This window comes from Caloenas nicobarica, chromosome Z (assembly GCF_036013445.1).
Source record: "Caloenas nicobarica isolate bCalNic1 chromosome Z, bCalNic1.hap1, whole genome shotgun sequence".
Lineage (NCBI taxonomy): Eukaryota > Metazoa > Chordata > Aves > Columbiformes > Columbidae > Caloenas > Caloenas nicobarica.
The window spans coordinates 52,321,246-52,338,385 of record NC_088284.1 but is presented as its reverse complement, the minus strand read 5'-3'; the positions used below and the strand labels follow the sequence as shown (position 1 = coordinate 52,338,385).

Here is a 17,140-nt window from a genome sequence, read left to right as displayed (position 1 = left end):
TAATTGTTTTATATGGTTTTGATACTGGAATTAGAATCTGCATCAGATGTAACACAATTTCATAAAAAATACAGCAGTAAAACTGATCAGCAGCCTTATTTACCACATAATTCTAGATTGTTTACCAAACATGATTATAGAACAACGAAGTTCAAATATTTTAAATTTCTACTCAAACAAGTCTCTCCTAATGTTTCAGACTTGCAAAGTCTTGTCACTTGATTTGCAAAAGTCCAAAACAGTCTTCTCTTCCTCCAAGATAAGATACAAGACTATCAAAACGCAAAGCAAATTCTACTGTAAACACTTTCAAAGTCAGAGGTATCAGTTATTTGCGAGGCTGAAAACAAAAACGAGATACCTTCGACACCATATCATGCTTCTGTAGACAACACAAATTCTTCTAAAAAAACCCCTGTTTTCCTTGCATGCCTAAGGTGAAAAGGTTCAATACCTGGAAGTTCACTTTATAACTTGTATTGTGCTTGTAAACCAGTTCTAACAATTTCTAATATTAAAATTATCTTTTCAGTGCCACAGTTGTCATACAACATGAACAAATTTTCACTACTGCACTTTCAACTAAGTTTTAAACATGACACCAGTGGTGGAAAAAGACTTGCACTGTACCTTTTATCTGTGCCACTAGCAACTCATAGGGCTGAACGGAAAGGTATAAAGCTAGCTTAACCCCATAACATTTAATCACTGAAACATAAGTGTGACCAAATCATGGCACATGCTGGCTTACTGGTGCTCATGCAGACAGAAATAGGGCAAAATCATGTTTTCTCCCTTTCTCTCTATAAAAAATGCATGTAATATACATATAAAAGAAAGCAAAAGTTATTGGAATGTGATCTAATGGCTATAATCTTTCTCTTACAAGTGTCCAATCCTTCTGGACACCAGGAGTTCAGAAAACAGCAGGTCAGTATACATGGCTTAAACCCATATACTTATCTAATATGAATTGAAACACCATGAAGTGTTAAGATACCATCTTGCAAAAACACTTAAATACTCATATTTTCAACATATCACAGTCCTTCCCACAGAATTTTATTTTCTCTGTTCAAAACAAAGGAAGAAAAAACGCTCTAAATGGGAATGTGACTTATAAAAATAGTCACCATGTATAATTGCACCTTAAAATCAAACCAAACCAATCACATCACCATCTCAAGATTGCTGTTTTTTACCAAAGTGTAGGGAGAAAAGGAGCTGGTTTATGGGATCAGCTCACAGCCATCTGTGAGGGTGGTAGAACCTGTAACATCACCTGCTCTTCAGCAGATACGTCATTTTTACATCTCAGCGATACACAACTTCACACGGCTACCCAAGAGTAAAGATTTATTGAAATCCCTGTGAACAAAATATTTGCTGAATGATCAGACATGTTTAAATCAGACTAAAATTCTAGACTTCTGAGGCTGATAGCGCTTTGAGGAAAACAGACGAGGTCCCATGTGTACATGACCTGATATGCTGAACACCCAGAGCTGTCTTCGGGCCTGACTGTTATCAGCTTAGGAGCAGTAACAGTGCTGTCAGAGTTTTTATTAGAACGCTACTGTATACATGTTTAAGGTAAGAGACTATCTTTAATGTATAGAATTTTGTTTTAACATAATTAGACTAGCAGCCTCACTTGACAGCAGGTTTGATAAACAGGTTTTATAATGGACATTAGATGAGGCCAAACCAGAGGAAATCCGCCCAAAATCTCAGCATCAAACTATATTAGAGAAGGGTCAGATCATCAGGATACCTACTTTACTGCTTTGGTTATGTAAAATAGCATGTCATGCTGTACATGACAACAACCAACTTCCAGAAACACCAGCAGAGAGTGCATCTGATGTACACAAAATTTTTCTAACCCAATAAAACATGATTGGGGAAAAAAAAAAAAAAAAAAGAAAAAGCAGAACATTTCCTGAACACAGGCTACAGGATGCTGTAATAGCCACACTACCAAAATAGGTAATCCATGTATCGCCAGAATTTTTCATCTCCAGTTAATCTGTAATGGAAGCATCACTTAGTAGGTCTTAACCTAATATACTCCACAAACGCCAGACTAGTTTATACACTAGTTTCTTATTCAAGCTAATGTATTGGCCTCCAAGGAAATCAAAACCTGCCTAAATGGAACAGTGTTTGCGTCAGTAGCACCATCTTTTAAATAGTTCACAACATTTTTTCACCATTTACCTCCGAGTGGACAGGTATTATACACCACCAGGACACAAAAGCCCAAACCCCACAACCCAAGACAAAACCCATGAAACTTGAAATGCCAGCAAGGTAATACATCCTGGAGAGAAATCAATCCACACAACAAGATTTTTAAAAGAAAAATTATTACAGTATCCTAGGGATGGATGAGGGGAAGAGAGGTTACACAGGAGCATGTGTTCTCTGACCTGCGATGGGCATTTTATTCTTGCCAAGGTTACCTGTTTTATGAGGTCTGTCGAATGCAGTATTGCTTTCTCCTTCATCACCTCCTGATTTTTAGGAGAACAGGCTGTTTTCCTAAACTGCTGTTCCAAGCTATCGATAGGCAACAAGTGACTGATGCTCTTAAGTCTACAGGGCTCCAGCAATAGGACTCCCAGGCTAGGCCACAGAGATTAACGATCCTGATTGGTAATTTGAACTCTTAAAATGCAAGGGACGCTAGCTGGAAAGAACGTTAGTCTAGCTGTCACAAAAAGCTTAAGTGTTTTCTCTTCCCAGATATAAACCCATATTGTATGACTGTCAATACTGGATATGAGACAGCAGCTCCAGTAACCTGACTGCTTGAATTGTGACACATTTACCAACAACAGTCTTTTTCCCTCTAGCAAGGGAGCCTTTAGACAGACACAAAAACCGTAAGAGAAAGAAAGGATGATAGTTGAGTCAAATTGATCTTACAGTACAGGAAAACAAAGGACAGATTGTTTCATTTTTTTTAACCCGCTTTTAAGTTTAGCTTTTTAGTCTGAGTTCAGAAATCTCCAGTCTGACTTCTGGAAAACACTGAGACAAGAAATCCTGCTACATTTGGTGTAAAACTTTGAAAACAAGCCTCTCATTTAAATATGTTCTTTGAGAAATCTGAGTACCAGTTGAAAAAAATAAAAAAACCACCAAAAAACCAAACTCAAATGACCTCCACTCTTTTTTTTTTTTTTTCTTTCTCCTAAAGAATAGATTAAGATGACCTCAGCTAAGGCTAACATGATAACTTAAGCTGTCCACATGTGCCCCAGTTCTCATTCTTAGTGATTAAGTCATTTACTGTAGCAGAAACACTCCCATGCTTTTTAAAAGTGCGGACAAAATGTTGCAAGGCCAAAGGTAAGAAAGATAGAAACTCTTAACCTTAATGTTCTGCCAGGGGATAATGCCTTTTCTTACTTAGTAGTCTAATGCAAAACACTTTTCTGACCTCTTATTTCTCTGAGAGCACCAAAGTTTCAAGCATTCACACAAAGCAACCATTTCAATTTGAGGGTGGTGAGGGTGAGCAGCTCCAGGGAGACAGGGTCAGGAGCAAAAAAGTTCCTGTTTGGGTTTCCTGGCAGTTCTTCATGCTGCTGGAGTTTTGTTTGGCTGACGGATGGAAACTCATTTGATGAAAACATTGCACCTTGTAAGTGGACGCAAGGCACAGCAATCACTGCAGCCACTCTGACAAAAGCAGAATGGAGAAAGAGGGAAAACTGTACTCAAGGAACTAATATGTTTTTAATGTTTTACTCAGCTCCTGAATCCAAGTAACAGAAAGAATGGATTTAACTAGTCTCATAAAGCTCTATAAAGAAATAAAGCAAGAATATAAGAAGATGAAACCAAATTAGCTGGGTAAACAAGTGAGCCTTGACCTAACATTGCAACCTGCCTCATCTTCTGTTATGTTAAAAAAGAAAAAAGAAATCCCATTTTACTGCCTCTGACGGCATATAATACTAATATCTCTTAGCAAAAACAAAGACCTACTGACATTTCTAAAAAATTCTAGTTCCTGGCATTTCGTGTGAGTAAAACCATCCTTTTGGAAACTAAGCTCCTTTGCAAGTTCATGAATTTCGAAGTAAAACTGAAGCTAATATCTTCATTTGCAATATGCAAAGAATAGGATCATACTATTTTAAAGCAGTACTTTTTCCTTTTTACAAATATAGTTTTGCTTATTTGCGGGAGCATGCAGAGAAGAAAGGCTTCAAAATCATAAATGATGCTAATTACAAAAGCTCTGCACCTTTTTGTATTGCAAGCCAGCCATAAAAATCACTCAGTTATTCCAAATAATATATACAAAAATACAACAAAGCCAGAGCAGTGCAGCTTACTCTTGCAACAAAGCCAGTAAGAAACATGATATGAGAACATGCATTTATGAGACATACTAGACAGAAAGTGTGAGCTATTGTAGAGAAATGGAATGGGACACTTACACAGTGGCTCTCTCAGGGGGTCCTGATGGTTACTATTTTCTTAAACCATCTAGACAGAATAGCAGGCTGGGCAGAAGGGAGCCACATACAATCCACCAGATGACAATGCTACACAGTGTAGACACCAGCATAGCTAGGAGCCATCTAAAAAAGGGGTTGGAGGGGGAGGAAGAGATGAAAAAAAATTCAAAAGCAAAAGCTATTGGTGCATTTTAGCTTGTGTCAAGTTCTTGAAAAGCACGTTGCCCTACAACCTTTGCCAAGTATTTTCTTACTTTTGATGACGGTAACAATCCATGCAACCATAAATTGCCAAATGTAATATCCACATGTTGCTGGAATCAAAGCAGATTTCCTGAAATCCTCACTAGTCATCTATTTCAAAGAAAGCCTGTATCACTCCTTTGAAAGTAAGTGCATGCTGGAGCAGTGCATCTCTGACCATTTGCTGCCAGCTCTTAGGCAGTTTGATCAGCCTGTATTCATATACCCTACTTCACAATCATATGCTTTAATACTAAAACATTAGATCAGAGCCAGATCAGTGTGTAGGAACAAATAATTTATGTAAACACCCACATGATGGGTCATATTACCTTCCTGAGTTGAAAGTAGCAAAAGCTAATTCATAATCCTTTGCCAAAGGTGCAGAATAGTGCTAATTAGAGCATATACAAAGTATCCTTTCATCAAAGCATATAGAGTTTATACAACCAACTTCAATAAACATTAAGAAACGTTATACACAAATCCCTTGTGACTTAAACATCAGCAATGCCTCTAGGTCTCAAAGATTGTAACTGTCTCAGCTTCTCGTGCTCTTATTTTGCCTTTTTTTTTTCTTGTCTGTGAAATAAGACTACATATAGGATTTAGAACCTGCTTTTTGTTCACCTAGATAAAATTAATCAATTTCACTGCAAGATTAATTATTTTTAACAGCCTGAACTAGAAGAGAAAAAGACTGGTACCTCTTCTACTAGGGAAGACTTCTGACTCACGTATGGCAGCTAAATATTCCCAGCAATATTTTGGTTGAATAATACTAACACGAAGAATGTAAGAAGTTATACATTCATCTTTTACCAAATTATTTCAGTAGAAGCTGCAAACTACAGAAATAACTCAGAGGAAGAGGAGGAGGGGAATTCCAACCCCCCATGCCACAATGCACACTATAAAAACACAACTATAAGCTCTCAATCAATTATTCCACAGAAGTACAAGCTAACTAGTTTTAATTAGAGCAGTTATGTTGCAGAATGCTTCATGAACTTGCTAATATTTTAAGAGTTGGTAGGCTTTCTGCATATTAAGACAATGGCTCTGAACAGCATAGAGTCTACATTCATTCTGTGGAACATAAAATGAATGCAATCTTTCACAATCTTTATTACATGACTTAAAGTACCTTTTATGAAAAAATACTATGAAGTGGAAACTAAGGCACTATGTGTCTTAGAAATTAATGTGCAAGGTAGCCCATTTTTACTGTGCTATTAGAGGCAACTGAGATGAAGTGCTTTGGTTTTTTTTTAACGTCAGTTGGGTACAGGCTTTGTCCTGAATCTGTTGTTTCTTATACAATTGCCTGTGTAAATGATGAACACGAACAAAAGAGAAGCTTTTAAAACAAAAGCAGAATTCATACAGAGCAATGTGTGAGGGTTTCCAAAGACATATGTTTTTACCTTCAGCACATTCTTACTACATACCTCTCACTTTTTCTGAAAGTCTGATGACACTGTTTGGTATTTAAAAAAAAAAAAAATAAAAGAAAGAAAAAAAAAGGGCCAGAATCTAGCAGCATCATCCCCTACAGAAAGACAGCACACCAAAAGCCAAGTTGCCTTTGGTCAGTGACTCTGGTGCCGTGTTATTTGCAAAAATCTGATGGCCAGGGGTCCCCATTCCTTTCCTAGCAATCAAATGAGATCTAGATATGTCTTGCAAGTCTTGCATTGTCTTGTAGTTTATTTAAGGGCAGACAGAAAGTTTTGCTACCTACAGTTGCTACAAGCTACAAGAGATGCAAAGGTGACATCTGACTTTCTCCTACAGGTGGTGTTTCAGTACTTGTCTAAAATAGAGACTAGTATACCAGGTTCCCTGACAGAAACGCACTCCTTTTGAATTTATTTACTGAAATAGTGCTACATTCTGCCTTTCAGCTCTACCAGCCACTATCCCAAAGCCCACAGGATTTAGTGAAAGTTCCTCTCCAAGGAAGAGCAAATGAAAAGAAGCTAAAATTCTTCTTTCAACTACTCCTCTTAGGTAGCTGACTTCGAAAAAAAGTGCGTACCTTATTTTCAGCCAAACACCACCACACAGAGTCATATTCTTCCATTTTTACACTACCACAGGAAAGACGAGAATATTTGTGATTAAACTAAAAGTAAAGCACTCAGAAATACTATGGGAGCTTGTAATGTGCAGACTAATGGAATCAAAAACAACGCGGAAAACTAGAAATAGAGTAATGCAGTTCTTCAAGCAAGTTCTCCTGCCTACTTAATGCTCACCAAGCCTTCAGTGAAATGGTGAATCTCACACTTGTTTTAAATGAGTAAAACAGCTGTGGCAACAAACTTTTTGGGGAAAAGGGAAGTATGTATAAAGAAGAGGATATAAGTATTTCTGGCATTTATACCTTCAGAAACTGACTTACGTTAGTGGGGATGCAGCTGGAGCTTTTGCCTGCCTTCTGCTTTTCAGAGCACGAAGCCTGTCACCTTGTGTTACACAGTTTGCTTCATCTTCATCACTGTACTGGATAAGGGAGGGGGGGAATGGACAAAGAGAGATTAAAATACAGACACTTAGACATTTAAGAATTAACCTTATCTTAAATCTTCAAGTTAGAATTATCCAAACAGGGAAGTTTGGCACCATAAAATCAAAGGAAAGTCACTTGCATAAATACAATTCCAGTTTCCTGTTTGCTGCTCTTAAAGCTGTAAACCATTAAGAAGTGTATGAATTACATGCATCAGAAGGCTGTCTACCTTTAAGACAGTGGAAACATCAAATCTTTGCTTAAGCGCAATACAATCTTCACTCAAGTACAGCATTTCCCTCCTTCACTTGCCTTTTTAAAACAGCAATACTGGTTTTTTTTTAAAAGGCAACATCAAAGGGTATTATAGAAGTTGCAACTATTTAGAAACTAAAGAGAGCAAAAAAGCTTTCATCCCTTCCCTCTAAATACACACAATGAAGTAATACACAATCCAAACCGAAATCATAGTGGTTTTGATTGCAGAATGTGGGTAATTTTTTTTTATTCTAATATTTACCTAATTCTTAAGGACTGAAGTATGATATCGATGCTCCTACTTCACCTGTGTACTGCACTTCATTTTTCATACTTGCTGTTCACAGCGTTTTCCCCCTCATATCTCTTCAAACAAAAAGGGGTTGGACTAGATGACCTTTGAAGGTCCCTTCCAACCCAAACTACTCTATATTTCTATGAAAAAGAATCTGATTAACATAGTTTTAGTGTGCCCACGGAGTTGTTCAAAACCTGACTGATTCGCAAGAGCAGTGACAACTTTTAAAAGAGCACAATATCCAGGTGGTTACCAGTTCAATGTCCTTTCTGATGGTTCTCCTGTTTCTCGTGTCATTAATTGAGATATCATCTACTCCCGACAGAATTCTTGTTACAGCAATTTTACGGTTTCCTTTCGACTTTGCACGGAAAATATCTCCTTCTGTCCAAAGATCTGCCTGTTTGCTATCATAACAAGGAAAGAAGCCGAAAACACAATAAATTATCATCAAATATCATTAAGCATGCAATAAAAGAAGAAGAAAAGAGCATCTAGACCTATTTTTTAAATAATTATAGTCAATCTACTTACTCCAACAGGAAGTGTTGTTGAGGTCCAATGACCGAACCTGGTCTATTTATTCTAATCCAGGCAATAGCTTCAGCAGCTGTCATCCGATAATGCTTCATAATGTAACAGGCAATAAGTGTACCAGTTCGTCCAAGACCGGCTGTGTAAAATAATGGCTTATTTTATACATGTATCTTCATCTGGAATCTACTGTAGCTACAGACATTGTTACTTGGACAAACATTTACTTGTCTAGTTTATTAAACAAACTTGTTACTGATCAAACTTGGTAAGTACAACTTACCTTTCAATTTTTTTTTTTCCATACACAAGGTTAGTAACATCTTGTTCACAGTTTTTTTGAGTGAGGTAACATTCCAAAGCCAGCAACATTACAAATATCTGTAAGTTTATCTACATTTATGCACCCATCTATCTATGAATATGTAGATAATTATGAGAATGTTTTTTGCATGGGATAAAACAGGTGGTATTTTTCAAAAATTTTCAAAGCACCTTGTTGCAAATTGATCATACATTGCACTGAAAACAGTTTCTCTTCCAGTCCCTCCTCTAACAAGTCTCCTACTTTAGTTCCAAAGGAAAAGACAAATTTTGCATTAACCAAGCCTAGGTACCAGCCAGCACAGGCAAAAAGTACTGCAGAACAAGCTGTCTTCTTTGCAACGGCCCTCAAAGCAGTTACCTTGGGAAACAGAAGGAAAGGAGGACAACTCCAGCTAAGTGGCTCCTCGCCTTGATCCCTTGCTGTAAATGTCAAACCACACATCACCTTCTCTCATTTAACAACTGACTGATCAACATCAGTGTAAAATCTTCAGCATAGCCCCATAGCCAAGACAACCACACAGCACTTTCCATGCCTTGCCCAGCTTTAAGAACTGGTTGCGGAATTCTACTCTTTCTCAAGAGTAAGAGCAGGTTGAGGAACATAAGTTAGTCTAAACACCATTAGTATGACTAATAGCAAAGAACATCTTAATATGAATGAAAACAAAGCACTTATACCTCTAATACTCAATATTCAGCCATAATCAATTAAGCCATATGCCCAAATTTATCACTTCAGTGGACAGTAAGAGTATTCACTTGCTTCCCAACAGTCATTATATTGTTTTTACCAGTTCTTCCACTTCAAGGTATAATCCTGTTAAACATGCAGCAAATGGATGGCAGATCCAGAACAAAAACGCGGTCCTTGCAGGTCTCAGGAAAATGGGTTAAGAAAAGGCCTTTCTCCTTCAATCACAGCACTATAAGGTACACTAGTGAGGCAAAGCCTGTGGAGAATACATGTCTGATAGACTATTAAAGATGGTGTGGGAAGGGAAATATAGCTCCTCTAGAACCATGGAAAATAGTCATCTTTATACTAGCTGCATTAGGCATGCTCTGAATACCTTTTCCTTGGCAGTCTAACTCTGGAGGAACAGATATTCAGAGCACTCCCAATGTCGCTAGTGTAAAATGGTCTCTGCAGGATAAAGATTCCTGTGGTTCTGGAAGAACACTCATACTTTGTAAGGAATCTCCTCAAAAAGCTGCACTGATATCTTCAAAAGTTTATGACTTGGTGTATTTAACCCTGTATCTCCAGGAAGACCTATAAACCTTGCCAGGACTTCAAATTCCCACTCAAAAGCATCCTTTGAAAGTACAAACACTTTCCAGCAGAAAGAGCTGTTAATATTGGCAACCTCACTTTCCCCAGCCTCGTTCTTGGAAACAGCTGTGAAAAATTTTCTGGACCTTAAAAAAATTAGAAGATGAAGTGCAGAACAGAAGCACAGAAAGAACTTGTATGGAAAAGTTTCAGTTTGGCAGAGATGCTGATAACTAGATATAATGAAATAATAGTGCAAAATACCTCAGGAACTCTAACTATAAGCATCACTTGGAATATAAATTGTTCTTACACTATACCTTTGCAATGAACAGCTATAACACCTTCAGCATTTTCACAAATATTTAGAAATGTTTTAACTATAGTATCACTAGGTGTGCTTCCATCAGCAAAGAAGAGGTCAAAATGCTCAAATCCAGCATCCGTAAATCGTTTGGCATCATACAGCTTTCTGTTGAGGCGTATTATAGTGGTGACCTTGTGTTTCCTGAAGTATGGGAAATAAGCCTCTGGAGCATGGTGGGGATAGTCTATTTGAAAAAAGAAGGAAAAAAAAAATAAGAGAGTGAGGCTCAAACTGCAGAAATAAACAAAGAATCAGAAAAAAATATATTAAAACACTTTCAAAATAGAACTCATGTTCAACACAAAGAAATAGACTAACTGAAAATGGAATTTTAACATAATCACCTAGGTCAGATACAATTAAACCAAGCGTTAAAATTTTACTGCCAAGGTTCTTATAAAAGAAAAAGAGCCAAGGAAAAAACACACTGTTTGAGGAACAATTTTTAAAACTTGTTCTTACTGATAACAATCAATTAAGAAAGCAGTGGGCTTCTGTCCCCCACCTCCTTTTTTAGGCATACCATTTTCAATTTTACTTCTTGAATGAGGTCCACTGAAGGCAATGAATTTGTTTGGTATTATCCAGTTAAAATCTCCATTTTCTGCTCTCTGTCAAGAGAAAATGCTTAGTTTATCATTATCCCTGTATTTTCAGCCTTTTACTTATTGTTTCAAAATACATGCTAGATAGAAGTGATGTACAATTGTTGCCAAAGGAAGTTATGTTATGCTTTTTGTTCCATCAGAAGGATGCCAAATACTCTCAACCTCACTTTTCTTGCCATTTCTAAATTAAGAGTTTTAGAAAAACACAACTGATGCCCTTCAGTTGAAAGGCAACTTCCAATTTTTTTTTTATAGGTTTCTAAATTATGACCTTGGCCTTATCTCTGTTCACAATTTAAATAATGATGTTTTAGATTCTAAGAACACTTAATTTTCTCTTTACAGATAACTGGCAGCTTTGTATTTCTGAGACTGCATATAGTCAAGAGTTGCAGTCCTTCATTGTCACATTTGTTTCCCATGCCCCAAAGTGAATTTTATAGGCTTAGAGTTTCCCAGCTCTGTTTCCTTCTTTACCTCAAAGAGTGTTATTATACATTTGCCATGTGTTCACAGATACATACTTTAATTGCTTTCCAGAATTCAGTTAGACTTGGACTTGTATGCCCTTGAGTCTCCTGTCAAGACTGCTCAAGAAAATGCATGACCTCTAAACGGTAGCCAAATTCCCAATCATCTTCCAGGGCTTTACTAATAATGGAAGAAAAGTATTTATTTCCATTCTGCTTTCTGCTTCCCTCCCGCCACGTTTGAGGGTGACTATGCTTAAATGTGAACTTTAACATCCTTTCTCTGACTAAACACCTTTATTTAACAAACAAAGTTTAAAGAGACAAAACAGAAGTGGAACCTAAGTACAAAAAAAAAAAAGCACATACTATTAACAATTCACAAGTCAAAAGATTGATACTGAACACTTACTTCATAATGCTCATATTCATTTACATCAAATGTATTGAAATCCAGGAAACCATATTGCAAAGCCTAAAATTCAGAATACAGCTTTTAACAAAGACAACACCTTTTCAAGAAGGATAGTTTACCACTCTTTTAGGCTACTGAAAGCCCCTTAAATACCTTTCCTACTCTTTCAGAAAGATTTCTTCATAGACAAACAAATCCACTATTTCCTGTCTTCATCGAATCACTACAAAATTCCAGACTACAGAAGCATTCAGTCTTTTTATTACAGCTAGGTGTACAAAATGAAAAAGAGAAAAATAACTGGTGAAATTTATCTATCGAAATTATGAGTACATTCTAAAGTCTGCATTCAAGCATTGCAAATATTTTTATGCATGAATGCTATTCGCTCTCATTATGATGCTAATATCTTCACTGATTTTAAATTGTTTGCAAACATACAGTCCTAAGCAGCCACCAGTGTGGTCCCTGATGTCCCGTAATTATCCACAACCATTACATTTAATACTGTACAAAAAATTTAAGCATTTGGGTACTGACAGTTTACCCACTTGTGAAGTCAGGAAGCACAAACACATATAATCCCACATCTACAGATATTTAAAATACTATGTTCTAATCTCCTCTTTCACTGCATAATCTTCTGTAGTTTTCCTTGCTGTTCACCAGTACTAAGAAGAATAGCAATTCACCACTCTTGACATACGAGCAGCCAACGTCAAAACATCCAAAAAAGCTGAAGATCACACATCTGCAAGAAGCTGTCTTAATCAGTGAAACACCAGTATTCAGCAGAGATACCCATAATACAAAAGACAGTAATAGGGTGGAGAGCTGCAGAATTCCCCATTTCACTACTCACACCAACTAAAAAGCATGCATGTAAGCTCCCGTCCTTCAATGTCATGTTACTTCACTACTGTATTGCTATACGACACTAGATTATGATAATTTGTAGGGTTTTTTTTAAAAAAGCACACCTGCCTTCTAACATTTTTTCTATTTATATTACTGAAGTGAAACGCGAAGTCATTAGCATATGCTGCAAATGCCTAAAAAGTACCACGAGCCAATTCAAAACCACTTTCAAAGGCTATATTCAGCGTAAAATGTAACACTGGAAGGCATAAAATAAACCTATCACACAACTCTTAAGGATTAGACGTGTAAATTACTGTCCTGAAAGATTACATAAATAAAACTCAAAATACCCTCTTTAAAGTCTTCACAAGTTGATTATATATGTTATCGGTTGACTTCCATGGCTGCTGGATCTAAGAGTTTTGTTACAATTCGTAATACATAATAAACTAGGCAACAATCAGAAAATCTGCTGCTGCACAGCTCTAATGGGACCCTAGCTTCCTAAGCCTTCTTTTTCTGACGGGCAATATTTAGCTGACCTTTTGCAATACGAAAAATATTGTTCTACTGACCTTGTTTATTGCATGAAAACAATCCAGCAATGTCAGATGAAAACTGCAAGTACCAAAGGAAGCATCCCTGTAAGATATGACGACCAAACCAGTAAAATTATCCCATTTTAATCCAAGTGAAAGCAGTTGAAGATATTTCTCTAAAACGCTCTTTAAAATTGCTTCAAGATACAATACCTATTATTACAGTGAAATAATTCTGTCAAATGATTACTTAATTTCCTCCAACTTGCATCTTACAACAGTAACAAAACATAAAATAGGCTATGTTAACAGATGATCCAAGAGTAAGATTACTCCAGTTAGAGTTTTGGTATAGCTGACGTTCAATTTCTGACATGAACATTGAAACTGACATACTTCAGTGTTCGTGTCAACAAAGAAGAGACAACACAAACTCCTTGTGGCAAAGGTTAATGCCTAAATTAGTATCATATTCTAACATACACTCTTTGAAGATTTTCTTCTGAAGTGAATTTTCAAATAAATCAATATTTTAATACACTGTTAATTTTTTCTTCAAATTCCATTTAAAAGAAAAAAGATGCTATGCTCATAAACTGTGTATATGTGAACAGCATCTTCTTACTAAAACTGTCAAGATACACATTTGTGTGGACATATTAAAAGACTTTCCTTAAGATGCACAGAATAATTTATACGTAAACATAAGGAGAAACTGGTTTTCATTAAAACCCCTTCTTTCAACTACAATTTAAAAAATTCTGCTGATCAAAGAATGTCAAGTTCTTAGTATGTGACTATTATTACATTCTGTAAGCACTGTAGAGTAAGCATTCTACACGAATACTCCAGTCAAGTAAAAAAAAAAAAAAAAAAACCAACTGAATCTTGGTCAAAGAATATTATGTCTTGGCAGAACACCTTCTTTTGAGACCATGAAGCCCTCATCAGTACAGAATCACTAATGTTTCAAAAAAGTAAAAAATATATTATGTTCAAATTTCAGCTGAGAGGAAGAACTTCTGAAGAATGTGGATGTCTGCCTCTACAATTTGTTTGCATCCTTTTCTTCCCTAATGAATCAGTGTGAAAGGTGAGGAAAAAAAAATGAGCAGGAAAAGGAAATTCAGCCTAAAATGTAACACCAAGGCAGCATATAATAAAATTATCACAAATAACAAACCCCCATTCAGGTAAGAGAGAGGACAGGTAAAGGTGAGATTGTAGTGGGTGTCTGTTAGGCCACCTGACCAGGAAAAACAAGTGGATCGGGCCCTCTGCAGACAGATAAGAGCAGCCCCACATTTGCAAGCCCTGGTCTTCATGGGAACTTCAAACACTTTGATATCTGTTGGAGGGACAACACAGCAGGACATAACAAATCCAGGTGGTTCCTGCAACGAATTGGTGACAATTTCCTCCTCCGAGGGAGGAGGAAGCCAATGAGGAACAGCGCTCCGCTGGACCTCACACTCACCAACAAGGAGGTGCTTATTGGGGATATGAAAGGCAAAGGCAGCCTCAGAGGCAGCAACTAGGTGATGGCAGAGTTCAGGATGCTGAGGGCAGAGAGGAGCGTGAAAAGCACGCTGAGGACCCTGAAGAGCTTCTTCAAAGATCTGCTTGAAAGAGTCTCATGGGATAAGGCCCTCAAGGGAAGAGAGTTAATATTCAAGGAACACCCCCCTCAAACTTAAGAGCAGTTCATCCCAACAAATACAAAGCAGGCAAAAATGCTAGGAGGCCTGCATGGATGAACATGGAACTCCTAGCAAAACTCAAACACAAAAAGGAAGGCTACAAAGAGGGTGGAAGCAAGGACAGGTAACTTGAGAGGAGTACAGATACACTGTCTGAGCAGTCAGGAATCAGCTTAGGAAAGTTAAAGCCCAAATGGAATCGAATCTGGCCAGGAATGCCAAAGAAAACAGGAAGGGCTTCTGTAAGTACATAGCTGACAAAAGGAAGACTAAGGAAGACGTGGGCACATTGCTCAATGTGATGGGGGACCTGGTTACACAGGACCTGGAAAAGGCTGAGGTACTGAATGCCGCCTTCACCTCAGTCTTTACTAGTGAGATCAGCCTTCAGGAATCCCAGGTCCCAGACACCAGGGGGAAAGGCTGGAGAAGGAAGATGTATCCTTGGTGGAAGAGGATCAGGTGAGGAAATACTCTGCAAATGGGAAATACCTAGGTCCATAGGCCCTGACGGGATGCCCCCAAGAGTGCTGAGGGAGCTGGCTGATGTTATTGCAAGGCTACTCTCAATAATCTCTGGTCAATCATGGCAACTGGGAGAAATGACTGAAGACTGGAGGAAAGCAAATGTCACTCTCAGCTTCAGGAAGGGCAAGAAAGAACCACCAGGAAACCACAGGTCAGTCAGCAGCACCTCAGTCCGTAAAGACATGATGGAGCAGCTAATCCTGGACACCATTTCCAGGTGTTCTAAGGACAACAAAATCATAAGGAGTAGTCAGCATGGATTCCCCAAGGCAAAGTTATGCTTGACCAATTTGATGAACTTCTAAAATGAAATTCTTGGCCTAGTAGATGAGGGGAGGGCAGTAGATATTGTCTACCTGAACTTCAGTAAGACCTTTGGCATTGTCTCTATAAGATCTTCATAGACAAGCTAGTGAGGTGTGGGCTGGTCAAGCAGACAGGTGGATTGAAAAATGGCTGAATGGCCAGGGCCAAAGGGTGGTGGCACAAAGTCTAGTTGGACGCCAGGAACTAGTGGTGTACCCCAGGGGTCAATACTGCATTTGACCCTGTTCGACATCTTAATTAATGATCTGGATTAAAAGGCAGAGAGTTCCCTCAGCAAGTTGGCTGATGACACAAAAATGGGATGAGTGGCTGATATGCCAGAGGTCATGCTGCCATGCAGAGGAACCTTGACAGGCTGGAAAATGGGCTGACAGAAGCCCCATGAAGTTCAACAAGGAGAAGTGTAAAGTCCTGCACCTGGGGAGGAACGACCCCGGGCACCAGTACAGGCTGGGGTGTGTCCAGCTGGAAAACAGCTTTGCAGAAAAGGACCTGCAGGTTCTGGTGGACGCCAAGTTGAACATGAGTCAGCAAGGTGCCCTGTGACAGAGAAGGCTAATGGTATCCTGGACCGCACTGCCAACAGATCAGGTGGTGACGCTTCCCCTCTCCTCAGCACTACTGAGGCCACACCCGGAGTACTGTGCCCAGTTTTGGCTCCTCAGTGCAAGAGAGGTATGGACATACTGAAGAGAGTCCAATGAAGGGCTACAAAGATGATGGACTGGAGCATCTCATATAGGAGGAAAGGCTGAGAGAGCTGGGACTGTTCAGCTTGGAGAAGAGAATCCTCAGGGGGTCCTTATCAATCTATATAAATACTTGAAGGGAAGCTGCAAAGAAGACAGAGCCGGGCTCTTTCCAGTGGTACTCAGTGACAGGACCAGCGACAATGGGCACAAACTGACACACAGGAGGTTCCCTCTGAACATCAGGGACCATTTTTTCATTCTGAGTGTGACTGAGCACTCAACAGGTTTCCCTGACGGGCTGTGGAGTCTCCATCCTTGGAGACATTCAAAAGCCATCTGGACATGGTCCTGGGCAACTGGCTCTAGGTGGCCCTGCTTGAGCAGGGATGTTGGACCAGATGACCTCTACAGGTCCGTTCCAACATCACTGTGATTCTGTGATTCTGTAAGTGAAAAAAGAATTTTTTTGCATCTGGCTAACAAAAGTTTTTGTGTTGATAATGATCCTACATAGCAACTACCTGACTGACTTTTTATTATTCTATGGGAAGGTACTCTTTCTTGGAGAAAGGAAGAAAATCTTAAAGGAACGGTGCCCAGACCAACATGGCTGATCATTAACATAATCTGAACTCCTCTGTTCACACCAGGTTTAGTTGCACACGTAAATGCAAGAAAATGGTAAAGTTTGCAGGTACTTCAGC

The 17,140-nt window shown here is 38.4% G+C and overlaps 1 protein-coding gene across 3 annotated transcripts in view; it reads right to left on the bottom strand.

Annotated features, from left to right (window-relative positions):
• CDC14B (cell division cycle 14B) overlaps window positions 1-17,140 on the bottom strand; it is a 47,809-nt gene that overhangs the window by 7,876 nt on the left and 22,793 nt on the right. For 2 of the 3 annotated variants that reach the window (XM_065656112.1, XM_065656113.1), the window contains exons 6-12: window positions 13,226-13,292; window positions 11,787-11,849; window positions 10,820-10,907; window positions 10,250-10,480; window positions 8,327-8,465; window positions 8,046-8,199; window positions 7,129-7,229 (exon numbers count right to left, since the gene is read on the bottom strand). In XM_065656112.1, coding sequence (XP_065512184.1) covers window positions 7,129-7,229; window positions 8,046-8,199; window positions 8,327-8,465; window positions 10,250-10,480; window positions 10,820-10,907; window positions 11,787-11,849; window positions 13,226-13,292 — 843 coding nt within the window. Of the gene's footprint in view, window positions 1-4,457; window positions 4,602-7,128; window positions 7,230-8,045; window positions 8,200-8,326; window positions 8,466-10,249; window positions 10,481-10,819; window positions 10,908-11,786; window positions 11,850-13,225; window positions 13,293-17,140 lie in introns of all 3 variants that reach the window. The other variant, XM_065656114.1, reaches the window with a different exon arrangement.